This window comes from Sarcophilus harrisii, chromosome 5 (assembly GCF_902635505.1).
Source record: "Sarcophilus harrisii chromosome 5, mSarHar1.11, whole genome shotgun sequence".
Classification (NCBI taxonomy): domain Eukaryota; kingdom Metazoa; phylum Chordata; class Mammalia; order Dasyuromorphia; family Dasyuridae; genus Sarcophilus; species Sarcophilus harrisii.
In genome coordinates this window covers 234060065-234079754 of record NC_045430.1, presented here as the reverse complement: position 1 = coordinate 234079754, position 19690 = coordinate 234060065, and the positions used below count along the sequence as shown (strand labels likewise).

General features: G+C 32.3%; 1 protein-coding gene across 2 annotated transcripts in view; it reads left to right on the top strand.

The window, feature by feature from the left end:
• The window catches only part of PLXDC2 (plexin domain containing 2), a 479799-nt gene that overhangs the window by 441415 nt on the left and 18694 nt on the right, over positions 1-19690 (top strand). For both annotated transcript variants that reach the window (XM_031939892.1, XM_003771887.3), the window contains one exon: positions 10528-10688. In XM_031939892.1, coding sequence (XP_031795752.1) covers positions 10528-10688 — 161 coding nt within the window. The remainder of the gene's footprint in view (positions 1-10527; positions 10689-19690) is intronic.

Genomic DNA, 19690 nt, shown 5'->3' with positions numbered 1-19690 from the left:
TTCTATCTCTACCAGAGAATATATGGTATTTAAGTATAGAAATGCTCATGTTGTCATCTTTATATTCCTAGTATTTAGTACAGGGCTAGTTTTTGGTAGCTATTTAATAATTGCCTTCTGACTGATTGGGTGGTTGATTGTATCAATCTAAGGAAGAATTCATTCTTTTTTAAGGATTTGAAACTTTGCTTTGAAGGTTAAATTGTCCCGTCTAAAGAGACCAATTTACCATTCATATCTGACTGTGACTATCTGGTAGAGTTTTATACAGTTTGATTCTTATCTTAAATGGAATTAGTGACCTTAGTAAATATTAGCCAAGTATTATTTTCTATATTGTGAGTCCAATTAGTGCTTACTTCCTTCCCCACTGAGAACCCTTTATCTTCTCAGCATGCATTTACATAGAGTGGGAGAATCACACATCAATTCTATGAACCATTTGGAAAATAAATGCTCAGATATTGCTCAAATAGCACAACTGAGATGACTGAAGTTTCCATGACTGTCACTACAAGGATAAATTAGGAAGAAGATGTGATTGACTTGAGGATTCTTCTAATGTCTTTTGGAAAACTCTCATTTTTTGTCATGGTTTCTAGATGGTTGAGGCTTTCATTTCTTTTAAAGTTTGCCTAGAACTTAAAATCTTTGGACAATGCCACATGTTCCAAATATTTTCAGATTTCATTGTAAAAATTGCATAAAAACCAATAAACTACACCCTGTTGCCCAAGTAAACTTTTTCTGATATATCATAGAAAATTAATCCAATAACCTAGCTATCCTAAATGGTAGCCCAACATTCCCCCCCCCCACTTCCACACATCATCAATCTTCCAACTAGCCACTCTGTTTAATAGTGTGTATTTAGTGATTTGTATAATGATGTGTAATCTTCTTGAGAGCTGAGGCTGGGTTTTTGTTTGTTTTTGTTTTGTTCTGTTTGTATCAACAGTTCCAAGTCCATGGTAAGTGCTTAAAAATATTTGTTGATTGATGGTACCCATCTATATTTTTTTTAGTTTGCATAAATATTGAAATTTCACTTTGTTGTCTTTATTGATAAAAGGAAATCAATTCTTTGTTAAAAAGTAATCACTTCGATAACATTAATTCATATTAAAAGATTATTACTGACGGATAAATTTTTTCTAATAGTGTAGTAATTACTATCATTTCCTCATAACATGAGGAACATACATGAACAAGAATCTTTAATCCATTATCTAAAATATTATTTCCAACTGTGGGAACATTAGGTACTTTGGATAGCATGGAAGTAAGAAGGGAAAGCTAATTTGGTAATCATATTTCTTTTGAAGTTCCTCAAATTGTACTATATAGAGACCTGTCCATTCTATCTGTGCTTATTCATGTTTTTGGAAATAAATATAAGCTATCTCCTTTCCCAGCAAGTCTAGACAATTAAGAAACCTTGATGGTCTTTTACTTTTTCCTCCTTATGCTCCATGATAGAATAAACAGTGGAACCAGAGGAGAATACTTCCATTATTTATTCCCTGTAGTGCTTGAAATAGAAATCTTTCCTTCTTCCCTTGAATATAGTCATGTGAATGAATGTTATTTTCTAAAAAAAAAGTTTAACTATTTTTATGCTTTTAAAAACTTTTTATAACCAGAAAAATATATTGATATCTTTATATATTACCTTTGTTTACAAATATTACCCTCCATTTTCCTGTAATTAATATTACCTTGTAATAAAATTATTGTTGTTGTTTTTTCTTAAACCCCATTTCCACAAGACTAATGCTCTCATTTATTGAGTCTGACAGTATATCCAATATTCCACATTTACAGACCCCTCTCTCTCCAGTGAAAGAGAAAGTGATGGATTTTCTCTCTTTTTTTTTTTTTTTTTCTTTAGGACCACATTTGGTCATTATAATCATACAGCATTTAACAACACACCCTTTTGCTGTTGCTGCTATTTCTTTATTTATTTCACTTTCTTTATTATAACTATTTTGTGTATCATTTCCTCATTTCTGATTTCTTTATTTGGCACCTTTTTTTGTACAAGTTATTTAATGTTTCCTTAGTTCCTTTTTCCTCCTTATGAAATAGATAAAAGTTTTCCATTATATTCAAATGCCTATTTTGTTGAGTTCTTTGATGATAAAAAAGTGCTGACATATATTATATACATATATGCATGTATACACCTACATCTGTGGGTATATATAATATGTGTATATGTGTTATCTCTAATTCATGCCATCTATGGTGCTATTCTAAATGTTGTGGTTCACATTGGATCATTTTTTCTATCCTTGTTGTTCTCAGAGTATATGTTTAGGAGTGGGATCTATGGGTCAAATGCTGTAAACATTGGAGCTATTTTATTTAAATCATACCTCCAACTGGTATGTAGAACAATTGGTTTCATTCAAAGTTAGATCATCAGTGTATTAGCATCCCTGTCCTTCAGATCTTTATATTAGTTAGTATGCCTTAGTTTGACACTGACTAAAGGAAAAATACCTCATCTATAGAGAATATATTAATTTAATTTATTTTTAGATTGAAAAATAGGTAATGTTTTAGGGGAATATTATTTATTACTTGAGTAGTATATGAAATGTGACTAGCATGATACAGTAGAGAGAACATTTTACTAGATCTGCCATGAAAGATCTGGCTTTGAGTCCTAATTCTGCCAATTACTATCTATGGAACTTTTGAATCCTCTCTCTTCTCACTGTATGTATCCTTATTTATTAAGTGATGGGGGATTTCCAGATAGCTGGAAAAGGTCTCAGTCTTTGATCTTAAAAAAAAATCAAGCAACAAATAAATAACTATCCCTGAAAGGAAGATTTTTAAAAATATATACTTACAACTCATATCCTGAAAAATGTACAGAAATTATATGTTCAAAATCATAGACAATTGCCAGTGGGGCATAAGATGAGAGGAAAAGAGAATGTGCTATTACATAGATTTGAGGATTTTATTGCTTTTTACCTTGTGGAACCCTACAACACTGCAGGATGCTATCTGGAATATATATATATATACACACATAAATATTACTATACTATATTATATTGTTATATCATATCATATCATATATATTATATTATATCATGTTATGCTATGCTGCTAAATCACAGAGCATGATTAGAAGCAGATGAGGTGATGATTCTTTTGTAAACATTCTGGTTATTATAGAATTAAGCTTCTCTTCATTATTTGACAAGTTTTATTTCTCCTCTGTTTTAGGAAATGAAAGGATTATAATTTTTAAAAAAGCATTGTCATATACAAAGTTTTCTTTGGCAAGAATATTTTCTATAGTCTTTAAACATCAATTTTCCCCTTTAAGAGCACAGCCTGTAACCATGGAGCTATATTGACAGGCAAGTCCATGACAGAGACACTTCTGCCATGCTTAATGAACTTAGCATGGTTTTGCCTGCCATTGTCGATGTCTGTTCCCTGCATTTATCCCAATATCTTCTACGATAATATTACAGTATGAACCATTAATGTATTTACACTGTGGTATATATTTATAGATGACATGACTGTTTTCCGTAAAAATTTGTAGGTATCCTATGAGAATGTCATTAATATACTTGAAGAGATGGAAAAAAAGAGTAATATAATCATTCTCCAAAAGAATGAATGGAAAGAGTGATTTTTAAAATGGTCATTCAGTAGAGGTTTAATTGAGGAAACACGGAAGGTTAGGACTCTTACTAATTGAAAAGAGGTGCTAAAGAATGAAATCTATTGATGCACATGGGAAAATTTGCACAGGAAACTAAGTTGACATTCTGTCAGTCTTCATAAAACCATGTACTTGGCTCAAAATCCATAAATGTTTCAGATAAGATTCCAAAGGGATCTTTTTTCCTTACATTTTTATAGTCATAAGTTGGAAAACTAATCTTTAATCTTCCCTAAGTACATGCTTATTTCTTTATTGGAAGAAAACATTTCAGCATTGACTCTCCAAGATTTATAAATTTGGAACAATTTCTGCCAGTTTTTATATTGTCCTTCATCTTTACAGATCCTCAGTTTTCTGTCCCTGGACAGAGTTAGGCTAATGGGAAATTTAGGTTTCAGGTGAAGACTACTTCTTTTATGATAGCTATGTTTCTTTCCTTGTATTTAATTATAGCAGTTATTTAATGGCAGCCTTAGCTCATCTCTGTGACATAGCAGAATTAAACTAAATAAAGAACAGATTTTTCTAGTGCCTTTAAAACATTTTAGCACATTATAGTGCTGGATGCTGACTCTAAATTTTAGCTATCAATACAAAATACATAGAAACCTAAAAATCTCGTTATGTGATAAAAGTAGCTAAATGTGATTAAAGAAAAAGCTAGATGGCTTTAAAACAAAATGATTTTCCAGGAAAAAAAAAACAGAATGCAAACAATTCTTTGGTTTCTTTGTGGACATGTATTGTTATAAAAGTAGTCAATGAACTATATCCATAAGATCCTGAATGATTCCTCTCTTTGTCAGACTTTCCCATCTAGTCAATCTCTGGTAGTGTGGTGCCAAGGAAGATTTATTAATATATATATATATATATATATATATATGTGTGTGTGTGTGTGTGTGTGTGTGTGTGTATATATATATATATATATATATATATATACATACATATACATATATCATTGATTTGATGGCCCTTGATGCCTTCTCTGCATTTAAGTATCACTTTATGTTTCACAATAGTTAAAAAAAATCAAAGAACATGCATAGGTCACTGTAATATACCAATGATCATCCTTGATGCTTTGTATATTTTTAAATGTTCTGAAAATTGTAGAGGCAAAGGAGATATTTGTCATATATGAAGTATAGATGTGTGCACATATATGTGTGTTTTAATAAGGAAAGCTCCTTTTATTCCTGAATGTAAAGTTGCCTATATTTTATTTCCTATCAATCTTTTTTTTTATTTAATAGCCTTTTATTTACAGGTTATATGCATGGGTAACTTTACAGCATTAACACTTGCCAAACCTCTTGTTCCAATTTTTCACGTCTTACCCCCCACCCCCTCCCCTAGATGGCAGGATGACTAGTAGATGTTAAATACATTAAAATATAAATTAGATACACAATAAGTATACATGACCAAAACGTTATTTTGCTGTACAAAAAGAATCAGACTCTGAAATATTGTACAATTAGCTTGTGAAGGAAATAAAAAATGCAGGTGGGCATAAATATAGGGATTGGGAATTCAATGTAATGGTTTTTAGTCATCTCCCAGAGTTCTTTCTCCGGGCGTAGCTGGTTCAGTCATTACTGCTCCACTGGAAATGATTTGGTTGATCTCGTTGCTGAGGATGGCCAGGTCCATCAGAACTGGTCATCATATAGTATTGTTGTTGAAGTATATAATGATCTCCTGGTCCTGCTCATTTCACTCAGCATCAGTTCGTGTAAGTCTCTCCAGGCCTTTCTGAAATCATCCTGTTGGTCATTTCTTACAGAACAGTAATATTCCATAATATTCATATACCACAATTTATTCAGCCATTCTCCAACTGATGGACATCCATTCAGTTTCCAGTTTCTAGCCACTACAAAAAGAGCTGCCACAAACATTCATGCACATACAGGTCCCTTTCCCTTCTTTATAATCTCTTTGGGATATAAGCCCAGTAGTAACACTGCGGGATCAAAGGGTACACACAGTTTGATAACTTTTTGAGCATAGTTCCAAACTACTCTCCAAAATGGTTGGATTCGTTCACAACTCCACCAACAATGCATCAATGTCCCAGTTTTCCCACATCCCCTCCAACAATCATCATTATTTTTTCCTGTCATCTTAGCCAATCTGACAGGTGTGTAGTGGTATCTTAGAGTTGTCTTAATTTGCATTTCTCTGATTAATAATGACTTGGAGCATCTTTTCATATGACTAGAAATTTCTTATCAATCATTAATGAGAAGCAAAAAGCTGGACATGTAGACTCTCCTACCTTGATGGAGTATGGGAAAGATTAGGAATAAAGAATAAAAAATAATAATTTGGTTTGAGTAGTTGCTAAAGCAATTAGAAAAAAAGTGAACATCTAAAGATTCTCCAAAAAGAAGTGATTGGTCATGACACAACTCCCTAGTTATTTTGAACTTTCTCAAAACTGTTATCATGATATATTGAGTGTAATCATGATTTTCAACCTGAAAGCTGTTCAGAGGTCTCTTTCAACCCTCTAAACTAAACCATCTAAATTCCTGTAGCGTCAGTAAAAGTTATTGCCAATGTTGGCAAATTTATTTGTTGCTTCTGAAAACTGAATTAAATTAATTTATTATGACTCCTCTTGCCTCAGGGTCAACAAACTAAATTTCTACTGTAGAAATTTATAGTTATTTACATTTGTTACACTTCTAAAAATTAGGCAGGAAATGATTTTATATTTTAATATACTATTTGAAGTGTTTATGATTTATTTTGATAGACTTTAATAGATTTTATATATCTTACATTTTCCCCAATTACTTCCTTTACCCATTCCCAGGGAGCTGTCCCTTCTAAGAGAATTTAATCCAAAAAAAGAGGAATATAAAACAAAAATTCCTTAAGATCAATCAAAGCAAAATAAAGTCTTATTTAACATGTACTGTTCCTTATATGACAATGCCAGCCTCTGTAAAGGAGCAGGAAGAACTGTGTTCCTATATCTCTTCTTTGGGGCCAAACATCTTGTTTATAATTTTAAAAATTCAACTTGGTTGTGTAGTGGTTGTTCAGTCACATTTATATTTTTGAAGCCATTGAGTTTTCCTTAATTCAGTTTATAACATTATTTTAAGGCACATAGGATACTCTCCACTTTGACCTACAGAATTCATGTATGTGTAAGAGTATGACAAAGACCCAAAATGACAGTAATTACAGTGTGGCTGATTATAGCTGATCAGACCAACATGAGCTTGAATACTCTGCCATAGGTTGGATACAAATAGTCCATATGAACATTTGGGGTAGCTTCTCTTATTTTGTGTTTTTATATTAATTTCTGCTCTTAGAGCACAACATCTTCTCTGATGAGAGCCCGCCATGCTGGGTGGTCCTGTGTCTCCCATATAAAAAATTCTACAATTCTTAAAACATAGTTTGAAAGTGTCCTTGTATCACTTTTGCTAACCACCTTGTGAGTGCTCACAAGAAATCCCAAGTGTGGAAGATTTGAAGAACTACTCAAGTGTTTCTAATTTTGTTTGTTTTTTTTTTTTTGCTAATTAAAAAGGGCTTTGCTAAATATTTCAAAAAATATAACTTTCTTTTATTATTCCTAATTGCTTTCCAGAATATTTAGACCAATTGATACTGCTTTATCAAGAATGCTTAGTGTGCCATCTTCCCATAGCCCCTCTAACCATAACTATTTTTGTTGTAAAACTTCAGGGACCTAACTCTGTGTGTGTATACATATATGCATGTGTATATACATATGTGTATATATATATACATATGTATATATATATATGTATACACATACATATTTATGTGTATAATTTCCCATTGGGCTCTTCCTATAGAAAAGAGTTCTATTTTACAAAAAAGAAAGTAACATAAGTTTTGCGTATGTAAATTTGTTTCATCATGACCTTTAAAATAGTAGCATTGTTGCTCAGTGTCTGTAATAGTAATGACTATATCCAAAACAAATTACAAATGAGAAGAAAAGTAAAAATATGCTACCAGAAATCCCAGTACTCTATTTTCCTAACTCAATTCACATCAGGATATAATTCATTTTACCAGAAAATACATGATAATGCATAGAAATTTAGCATTTTGAAGTTAATATTTACTAACTTTATACTACCATAAGATTCATATTTAAAATGAAAATTTTTTTTCTTTTATCCTACATTTCCCCCCACTAGCAATCACTGTCTGATAACATTAGTTTAGCTAATTACCATGCCCTTGAACAGGAAGAGATCACTGTACATAGAGATAAGGATAAAAATCTCTGTTCTCTTTAGCAACAGAGACTCACCTTGATTTCTATTAGAAATGTACTTTTTCATCTATCAGTATGATAAAGTATGATGAAATTAGAAAATTAGTGTTGATCATTCTCTTTCTTCTACTTTTAATACTATATTCATCCAACTAATGATTGGGCTTCTAAATAATAAAACAACTGACTATTTTTACATGTTCATGACAAAAATAATATTCATTTTCACATTTTAATAGATCACATATTATGCCCATTTTGCAGATAAGAAACAGTTATAGAGATTCTGTGACTTATACATGATTACAGCGCTATTAAATGTTGGTTTCCAAGTCATCTTTTAATTATTGCTGAATGGCTCATTTAAAATATGATATTGAATATAATTAAATTGATTTACTTTTACAAAAGTTTCAAAGTGTAAAATGCAACTTTTTTATTCCCTCTAAATCTCTGATGATTCTTTGTCCATTCAATTTTATATAGTCATAATTGGACACAATTTATGCTTTGCATGATTTTAGAAGTCTCTTCTCAGATTTATTTATATTTCTCAGATTTAAATAGCATCATAGTATTCTGTTAGTACACTAAAATTTATTTAAACAGTTGAGAGCTTTGGGTTTTTTTTTTTTTTTCAATTTCTTGTGATCCTGGGCCCAAAGACCCAATCTTTGAATGGCTACCTAATTCTTCACAAGAACATTTTCAAGTAATACTATGCCCAGTGAAATTCAACTAACAGGTAAAAAGGTACGATTATTTTAGTAACTTTTTAAGTGTTCTGGCATATTGATCTCCAACTATAAGTTTGCAATTTTATCAGCAGTGAATTAGTCCATATGTTTCTCCCCAACCGCACCAATGCGTTTCATAGTACTAGATTTTTTTTTAACCAATTTGGTGTTTGTAAAAATGGTTTTAATTCACATCTCTTTATTAGTGAAGTTAAGCATTTTTGAGTTATCATTAATAATTTGCATTGTCTTTTGAGATCTGTTCGCACCAAGTCCATTTCTCTTTCCACTATAATAAATTAAAAATGTTTCTTGTTTGTATAAACCTGATCACTGTTAAATTTTGGATGAGTAAAACTATGGTATGTAGAGTAAGGAAGACCAGTAATTCCAGATGTTGAGAAGGACACAATGATATTATATTATAACAATTCCTAAAGAATATGGGACAGGAAATCCAATTAAAATGTTCAATAGGATTTGAATGCCCAAAGAAGGGCCCAACATTCCAGGGTCTAATATGATAGATTAAAGAATTGAGTGTGATATGCTTCAAGGAGAATTAAGAACACAACCTAACTGAACCAGCAGGTACCATTTAGGAAAGAGTGAAAAAAAGTGAGTGAAATCAGATTGGAGATGTTGGCAATATTGATGTGTAAAGTTAACTTTCAATTCTGTAGGCAATTGCAGAGTTTTGATTTAAAGAATAGCATGAAGTAGATGATTACATAATATTATAGATTATTTAATTTTTTATAGAAGAAATATTTTGAGAAGATTAAAACTAACTTTTAAGTACCTGGTAATAATTTAAAATCCTCCAACACCTCCTGAAGGACATCTTTTGTACTTGATGGGTCATATGCTAATGTGCAGTTGCCTGATTATTTTGCTCTAGAGTCTCTCAAATATCTCTCTTTCCTTTCTTCTTCTACCATAAGCAAAAATAGGTGAGTTTGGTTTGAACTTGGAAGCTCTCAACCCTCTGTGGATTTTTAATAAGTATACAAAAAGCAAAATATTAACTCTCCATGAAGCGGTGCAATGATCACTCCATTGCTACCTCTTCACACTTTAGTATTTTATGAATTTAAATTTTCTTCTTTATTTATAATTTATAATGTATTTATAATTTTCTTCTGATTGATTTTTGGGTTAAAATTATTAGATAATTTAATGTTGCACTCTCTGAAAGTGTGTTAGTAAAACATGTCAATAACAGCACAATGGAATATTTCCACTTGGCTAAACATAATCTTTGAACTCTGATGAAACTATTTGTGGGTCATTTGGCATCCAACTGTTACACTTTTAAAAAATAATTTCAACCAATTGAATTAGATGAGAATTTGGAAAAATAGTAGATTAGCTTTTACATACATGTCCTAGAAAGATTTATGCCATAGTTTAATTTTTAAAAAATATCAGCCAGGTTTTTGAAATATATTTATTCAGTAATTTGTTCATAACACAATTCTAGTAGTTCCTTGAAGAAATTAAAGGTAGATTCATTATATACTCAAGAATATTTAAGATCCAAATTACATTTGCAATAAATTAATTTTAGTGAACTAAAAATAATAAAACACCAAGAAACCTCTTTAACAGTAAAAATGTTCAGTTGCATGAACAAAGAAGATCTGATCTCATTCTAGAGTCAGTATCGCTGAAAATATGTTATGGGAAATGATATTTAGAAAAACAGAATGAAATATATTACTGTTCACAAAAAGTTTTAAATTCCCCAAATGAAACACAAATTTAGGAACATTCTACTAATAAGTCTGCTGTTCTTGTAGCCTCTACTGATGACAGTGCAGCAGAGAAAAAAGATGGAGCTCTTCATGCTGGTCTAATTGTAGGGATCCTCATCCTTGTCCTCATCATAGCAACAGCCATCCTTGTGACAGTCTACATGTATAACCATCCAACATCAGCAGCCAGCATATTCTTCATTGAGGTGAGTAGAGGGCCATGGATATAATGTTAGTTCTTTGACTTAACCCCAGTGGCTGATCTTACCATCTGTCTTGATTTTACTGAGTAAACATTTTACATCTCAGAGTAGTCAGAATTCATAGGAAATGGGTGATAAATTGCCTTTAATCTTCAAACTACCCCTTCCTTCATAGGCCTAAGGAAAATTGAGACCATATTTGTCTTTCCTGTTCTACAATACACAGTAACCATCTGTTCTCCATCTCTAAAGTTGAAATGAGTAAAAAAAAAAAAAAACCTCAACATAAGGGATATAGAAGATATCAATTCCTATCTCTGCCTTCTATGGGCAAACCAATTTATTAGAAGCTGTGTAAGGAGGGTAAAAAGGGGAGAATAATAAGGCATAAAATATGATCCCTATCTTTAAAGAATATGATCTGAAGAAAATGCATACATATACATATATATATATATATATAATGTGTGTATATCAAAATAACATGTAAATAAGGTTATATATTAACTGCATCTGTAGTATTTATGACATTTTTAATTTATCTATATGTATAGATTAGACAGATGGTAGGTAAAATAAAAATACATACATATGAAGATTGTCAGGAAAGACTTCTTCAATGTTTTATTGCCTATATTATTCATTTGGAACATATCATTCTTCCATATTTTCAAGAATTGATATTTTCTTTCATATGGAGACTTTCCTATGGGAAAATTTCTACAACCATTCTATGACTTTAAGTTAATTTGGCTGAAAAATTCATCATCCCATAACCATTCGAGTGATGATTCTCCCACATAGATTAGAAAGTATGGTATGAAAGTCTATCATCAAGCATGTTTAAGTGCTTAGCACTGGATATAACAATGAATAAATACAATTAACTAATTTACAAAATAAGCAACAACTTTATCTAAAAGTCTTTATAATTATATGATATTGTCATATGTTCAAAATTTCTTCTTAGGAAGTTGAACTAAAAAAGCCTATCGTGGTCTTTTGACATTTTGTTCTATTAGAAATAGGGGTTTGGGGTTTGTGTTATACAAATCATAACTTTAAAATATAATAATATGCTAGCCATTAGAAAATTACTTTGTTCTGCCAATTGTGTGCATTGTGGTAAAAAAAAAAAAAACTTCATAAGGACCAGAAGAAACATGTTCCCAAATATCATAAACATTCTAGTTAGGTATTTCCATAAGTAGTGTTCTTAGAAAATGTGATGATAATTGAGAAATTTGTTTGGCAAGCTGTTATTAATTTTGTTAATGTGCTTTTTTTTTTCATGGGTGGAAGTAGAAAACTTATATGTTTACCAAGGTCATTTATGCATTCTATAAAAAGCTAACATATAGCAGAGTCAGAGATTAGCCAGATGTCTCATTGCTGTCAGTACTATAACCCTTTTTATGGTCCAGCACTTTCTGATATCATACTGACAGCTTCCTAACCTAATAAAATAATTGAAATCTCTCACATTAACCAATTGCAATGGTTAATAGTTGGTTTAGCTTTGTAAAATTATTAGAAGAGTCCATATCAAGGATGGTATGTTGAACTGCTAAGACAAATTAGGACCAAAACCCCACTTAACTCCTTTTTTTTTCTTTTATCAGAATAAAAGCTTTTGTGCTAATTGTTAGAATTGATATTTCAGAAAGAAAACTAAAGATCCCATTTACTGTAAATCATGATTTAATAAGTCTTGGCCCCAAGTTAATCCCAACTGTGATGAAAGCAATTGTCCTCTACTTTCTCACTCACAACCCCCAAGGATGAAGATTGTCCAGGAGCCTTTGGCTTTGAAATAGTCATGTAATTCCACTAGAGTCTAATGCTTTTGACTAGTCACATAATTAGCATTAGTAATTATTCTCTCACTTAAAATTGCCCTTGAAAAATGCAAAATTTTGGAATGCAAATGGTTCATTCCACACTTGATCATGAGGTGCATAGTTATACCTTTGATGTTGGTGATAATCCCTAGTATAAAATCTCTAATATAAACTAATAGTAAGTATAGCCCTTTAGAAATAAGCAGCCTATGTCCTGTTCTAGTTTGGTCATTTATTTTAGAAAGGGTGTGGGAAAATGGGAAAATTTCCAGTAAAGGACAAGAACATTAATGTAGAGAATTGCTGAATAAGTTATGGGTGTTTATTACAAAAAATTGAAAAAATACTAATTATTATTGTATTTCCTCAAAGAAACAAACAAGGAATTGAAAGAATACAATTATTTATACATACATAGATAGATAGATTATATATGTGTCTTTTGCCTCTCTTAAAAGTATTGTAGTTTCCCCATAGTATTATGATTATTATTTTCCTTAAATCATTAATATGCAGAAAAACGTGTCATGTATGAGTGCATATACCCACACAGGACAGAGAGTCTTCTGTCCTGTATAAGATTTTAGTGTATGAAACAATAAAGAGAACCTTTTCAGTCATGATGATGAAAGTACTAAGCTATTAGTTCGCTCTTATTTTCTTCTATCTCTTCTGCTTTAGATAAAGTACAAGTCAATCTGTTGACTATGAAGAGGAGAATTAGTAAGGGACTCAACAGATAATGCATGCTGAGAAAATGCAATCAAAGACTCTAACATTAGATCATATACATTCCAAATCTTTCTTGGAAATAGGCACAAGATAAAAAATTAATAAGGGGAATACCTGTATTCATGCCAAAAAGCAAAAGGGAAGAAACAAGTAAGAAGAGAATGGTAAGACACAGTGGGGAAAGCACAAATGGAGAAAAATCTTTCATGATTTTTCAAGATTAAGGAAGGGATCAGATCCAAGGCACTGAGAGATGAGGACAAGCATTCCAGCAAAGGAGGGGGGCAACTCATGGCCAAAGACCAGAGCATTAGCGCTGTTTTGGAAAATGCCACCTCCTATTTTTTTTCATCTAGATGAAAAGTAAAATAATGATATATAGTCAGCTTAATGCCATAGAACTAGAAAGGACTTCAGAAGCCTTCTGATGTTACCCCCTTCATTTACAAACGATGAAATTGAAGCCCAGTGAAGTTTACTGACTTGTCCAAGGTGATCTCTTGGTATTTAAGAAAAAGTAATATCTTTTGAGTCAATAGGGCAATAAGCTTCTATTTCAATCACTTTGCAATGAATTTCAATTTAACCTTGAACATCTTAGCAAAGAAAATACAGCATATCTTCCATGACAGAAAAACAAAACAAAAAAAGCTTTTGTCTCTTCAATTGAAAAATTCACTGATAAAAGTACTTTCTCGGTAAACAGAGAACCTGGGTTCAAATGTTATTTTAGTGGACTCAGTTTCCTTACCTAAAAAATCAGGGGATTGAACTAGAAATCCCTTTGAGCTCTAGAACACTATGAAGCCTATATACTATAAAAGGAAAAGGAGTAGTTCTTAATTTCTAAAAATGTGGATCCTGAATTTCCCCAGGATGCTTGATGATATAGTACTTCTCCGATCATCATGACTGAGTTCTGATGCTTTTTTTATTTATAAGATCTTAATATTTTAGGCTCTAGAGGTGGCATCCAGCACTTTGAGTCATTAAAATAGATTTTTGTTTGGCTAGTTTGTCATATATATGAAGGTATTTCCCCTCCCTAATTGGACTAAATGTGACTGTTGCTAACTAGGACCATGAAAAATGAGCCTGGGGCAGTTGTGCTCTTTTGAGTTTTCCTAGCAGCTGGAGACAAAGGATATCCAGATGGAGAACCACATACCTAAATACAGCTGTTGGGTTTGGGGGGATAAACATGATTAGAGCTTGGTCTTTTATTTTTTTTCAGCTATTTTGACTTCTTTGAGGGACTATAAGGGAGAGGTGTGTACAGAAACATGTGTATATGGATATTACCTTTGGTGTTTTTCCTTCTTTCTCAAAGAGGATCATGACTTTGGGGAGAGGATGCCATGACATGAGCAAATTATATTTAAATGAGGGAAGTCTGGGAAAGGTCACCTGCCTCATTTCCCCTCCAGAGCCTGTCTAGATCCAGTGACAAGATATAAATCAAGATGACTGGAGATGGGAGATAGTGACCTCTTTAAACTACAGTGTTCAACAGGTCTCAGTTTAACGGAGGCAACCATCCATTCAGGGATATAACTAGGTAGAAACAGAGGCAAAGAACCTGCTCTTTCCCCCAAAAAAATCTAAATAAATAAAGGAATCCCTCTTTTTTACCTTAGCCATATCATTGTTTTAGAAAGTTCAGGGGAAAATGAATCCTGATTATTTTTTCATTTTTTAAAGGGAAGCAAAAGGAGGAACCAGTAGCAAGCAATAAATTACTCTAAGAGAGGGAAATAGATCAGAACTGTAACTAGGAGTCAGCTTCATCCCCTTGAACTACATTATTAGAGTACATCTTTGTAGAAATAAAAACAGAAACATGGGGAATTAGACTGAAATGAGATTTTTTGTAGCTTATACATGAACTATTTCCAGTACTGTCTTATTGGGGTCTCTAAACTTGCTCAGGCAGTTTGGTGAATGTGCTATCAACCCCAATATATATTGAATCTCCAAAGTAATCATATTTTTATAGAAAAACTTCAAAATGAGCATTGTCAAAATGATTTCCCCAATTAAAAGAAATATTTTTCTCCCATTTAGTGGAAGCATTACAAATAGCAAGCCTTTTATTTTGCTAAGTTCTTTGTTCTATTTCCTTCCCAAATACTTACATGAAGTTTGTTTTCAGATGGTTCAAAACTAAGGACTATATGGCTTGGGGGAAATAACAATGAGATTCAAAAAGGGGAAAACTAAATGACTTACTCCATTTAATTACTAATACCCTCAGTGAGATGCTTTATGCCAGCTTGTATTTTGGATAGTTTAACACCCGGTATATTTGAAGAGCTATGGCCCTGTTGCCAATTTACATGGTAACCAACTTTTGGTTGGTGCTTGTTAAAACATCTATTTTTGGAGGACTAGTTTTGACTGTTATTGGGATATGATCCTCATAACTATCAGCTGATAGAATTTTAATATGGTTTATCTAGTTAAGGATTTCTTAAACTTTTTCCACTCACAACTTTGGATATATAGGTGCATAAAATTGATAAACAAACATTTACTGATAATAAATCAATTCTGCAACACCCACATTCAGTTACCGGACTCCAAATAAAGTACCAATTCATAGTTTAGAAAGCTTTGATGTAGTTAGTAATGAGAAAAGTTAGGATATGAGGTTTATCTAGACAAAATTTATTTTTCATAGCGCTGAACATGATATGATCAGGGAGTGAATTCAGGGCATGGATGATAGTTCAGTTTTTACTAGTAGTGACCACTGCATAGATATATTACTAATAAGATGCTTTAAAAATGACAATGAAACATAAGAATTGATGATTTCTCCTGCCTTGAGAAACTGTCCCAATTTGTAGATATGACAACTATTAAAAATATTAACATAATAGCAACATGCTTTACATATTTCATTTAATCTCATTTGAGATCTGTAAGGCAGAAGGTTGTATTACCCTAATCTTATAGATGAGGAATCTGAAGCTAAGAAGTTAATTGACTTGGTTAAAACCTTTCACAATATGTAAGTATTTCACCAGGTTTTCCTGATACCAAATCTCCTCATCCACTTCCTATACAATGTTGCTTTCAAAATGGAAATTTGCTAAATTTCATAACTATAATTTTAGGTAAATTTGAACATTTTGGAGAATGGGAGGCATGGATCATCTAAGTACATAGATGTGTTTTTTTTCCTGACTCTTTGAAGTGATGATAATGTTGTTCAAATCTACTTATCCCATCTACCTCAGAGCAGATCTTAATCTTTTCACATCAAAATTCACATTAGAATCAGCTAAGTGGCAATAGAGTTCTTGAGCAATCTCTCAAATCCCTTACTTCTTGCTTTTGAATCACTGAAGCTTGACAGGCCACATCACACTCATATAATTCTGTACAAGTAGGTGTGGAAAACCTGTCAGAAAAGAATAATAATTTACTAGGCAAGTTTTGTATCCTCAAAGTTTTGCACATGGGAACACTGTCCTTTGCCATGTAGGTCATACCACCAACAATGACTGATATGAGTTATTGCACAAAGAAAATTTAGTACCTGGTTATCTTCTGGGGATTGGCTCCTTCAAATATATCTAGATGGACACTGACATATTTTGCTATACTAGCATATAGCCTTCAGAAAACAAGAAAGTTCACAAGCAATTCTATCTTAATAAGGGAATAATTTTAAAATTACAAAGTAACATTGACCAGAAATCAGAGTTTCTGCAGATTTGAAGCAACCTTGGGAGGCCTGTCAAGCTTCAGTGATTCAAAAGCAAGAAGTAAGGGATTTGAGAGATTGCTCAAGAACTCTATTGCCACTTATCTGAAAGGTGACAGAGATATATCTAGATGTCTACATCTAGATATACAGACATAAATATATGTAATTTTGCTAAACACTTTTCAGTTTTGTTTTAATTGGGTTTGGGCTGCATTCTGGGATTTTGCAGGGTTTGACACCTTTAATCTAATCTAACACCACTCATTTTACAGAGAAGGAAACAGATTCCAGAGAAGTATGGGGGAAAAAACAACAACAACAACAACAAAAAACCAATCTTGCCTCAAGTCACACAGTTAATGAATTGTACAATTGGCCAAGACCAATCGTGACCTCAGTGATGATGCTGTAGAAAATATTTGAGATTTGAAGTTTAATGAATATGAATATTCATTATTGGCTCAGCCATCTACCTCCATGACTTCAGACAAATCAATGATCACTTTGTAGTGGTCCAGTTTTTACCTATAAAGTCTCCAAGGTCCTTTCTACCTTGAAATATGTATCCCTTCTTATGATATTAGTGCTCTTCTTACTCCCACCAAAATACAAAAAATCGGTATTATTTATTTCTTTAAATTTTTCATTGACTGTTCCTCATACCTGTAATGCTTTCCTTCTTTATGACACCCATATTTTGTGTCTTGCACATGATATTGTATTACTAAACATGTGTGGACTCAACTTGCTTTTTTATCAATCTTAGCCAAATATTCATTTCCTTAACCAGCAAGTGTTCCCTTCCTAAGGCTCATTTTTCTAAGATTACTATTAAGGCATTTGGTATACTACATTCATACCTTTGGTACTAAAAAATCCATTTCTTTCATAAGCGTCACAGACATTTAGAGATCTGCATTTTAAACAAGTTTATCTTAAAATCTGATCTAACATTTTTTCTATTCCTAATTTCATCTGAATCTTTGACCATTAATATACTTTCCACTATAGGGAGGGCTAAGAGAGAAAATACATCTTCCTCCCCTACTCCAACCAGAGTCAACACAGTTTCTTACATGCTAAAACATGTGAGCTGGATAGGAAAGTAGCTGAGTCACATCCAAGACACAGAAAGCACTTGTTTCCTTCCATTAGCCTCAGGAGGGAGATTTATCAGTCGTGACCTGAAGGAGCTAAAAGGAAAGCAACAGCTAGTCTATTCTTCTCCCTACATGTCTCTATTCATTAAATAGCATTGTTTTCTGATCATCCTTCCCTCTGGAATCAAAAGGAGAAGAATTGTATCCACCTTCTTTCTTGAATAGAAATGACCTATTACTTCTTTAGGTTTTGAATTGTTCCCTGCACACTAATCACATCCACTTTTTCCTCTTTCCCTGTGAAAGGTTGGATCTGCTACTAAAGTATTTCTACTCAGCTTTGCATTCAAATTAAATGGCTGATTGACTAAGGTTTTATAGTAACCATGATGTTGTTTTGCTCATAAAATAAGAGGAAAGAACTCTAAATTTCAAAATGAAGCTATTAGTATAGGAAATAGTCACCATCTAGTGGATACAAAGCCACACGGTAAGTTTATAACAATAATGTAAAATAAAATATTGGATTGCTTTTTGATCCAGAAAACTGCCCTTTTTGATTGGTTTTTAAGTTAAAAAATGAAAATTGCAGCAAATTCTCTTGTACATGAAAACGATAGAAGCAAATGAACTCAATAACTAGAACTAGAAAAATATTTAGAACACCGATTAAAAATAAATTAAGTGAAAGCTTGGGTTAGAAACATATAGATAGTGACAGATCTAAATGTAGATTTCACAACACTGTTAAGAGAATGAGATTAAATTAAATGGAAAGGGATAAAATTTGTTTATAGAAAGTAACTTAGCAATAACTCAGTCAACTCATCCATTGCCTACTCTGTGCTAGACATTCAAAAAAAAAAAAAAACTAAAAACTGTTATTGCCGTTGCAAAGCTTCCAATTTAATGGAGGAAGACAATTTCCAAACAACTATGTACAAACAAAATCTCTCCTAGAACACAAGCCTTATTAGGTTATAGAATTATAGATTCAGAGTGAGAGCACCCTCATTTTTCATTGGAGAAATCTGAATAAACCATAGTTGAATAGCTACTGAATGTCTGAGGTGGAATTTGAATCCAGCTCTTCTAGATTCCAAGTCTTTTGCCATAGTCCCCAAACCATTCTATTCTTACTGAATCAAAATAGTTTCGAACCTACAGATGTGGAATATAGCTCTGCCACCTGTGAACAGGTTTAGGTAGAATTTGAAAGGTTTATTTTACAGTATTGGCTATCAGATGCCAATATTGCTCATGAAACCACAAGGCTTTCTACATTACATTAGTAAAAAAGGTACAAACATTTATGAAATCATGGGTCCTCCAAGACTGAAACTATGGACATTAATATTAGTTCTGTCCCATAAGGATTATTAAATGATTGAATAAGCACAAGTATGGATTCTTCTAAGTTAGAGAGTTTTACAAAAGATATGTATCAAATCTCAGCAAGTAAACTCCTATTTTTTTTTCAAATCAAATTCCTTTCTCTTCAGGCTATATTTCTCTCTCCGCTAATGGGAACAGGGATAGACACGATCATAAACAAAAATCACACAACATAAAAACTATTTTCATAGTAAATTTTATAGGATGCAGAAATGACTAGAG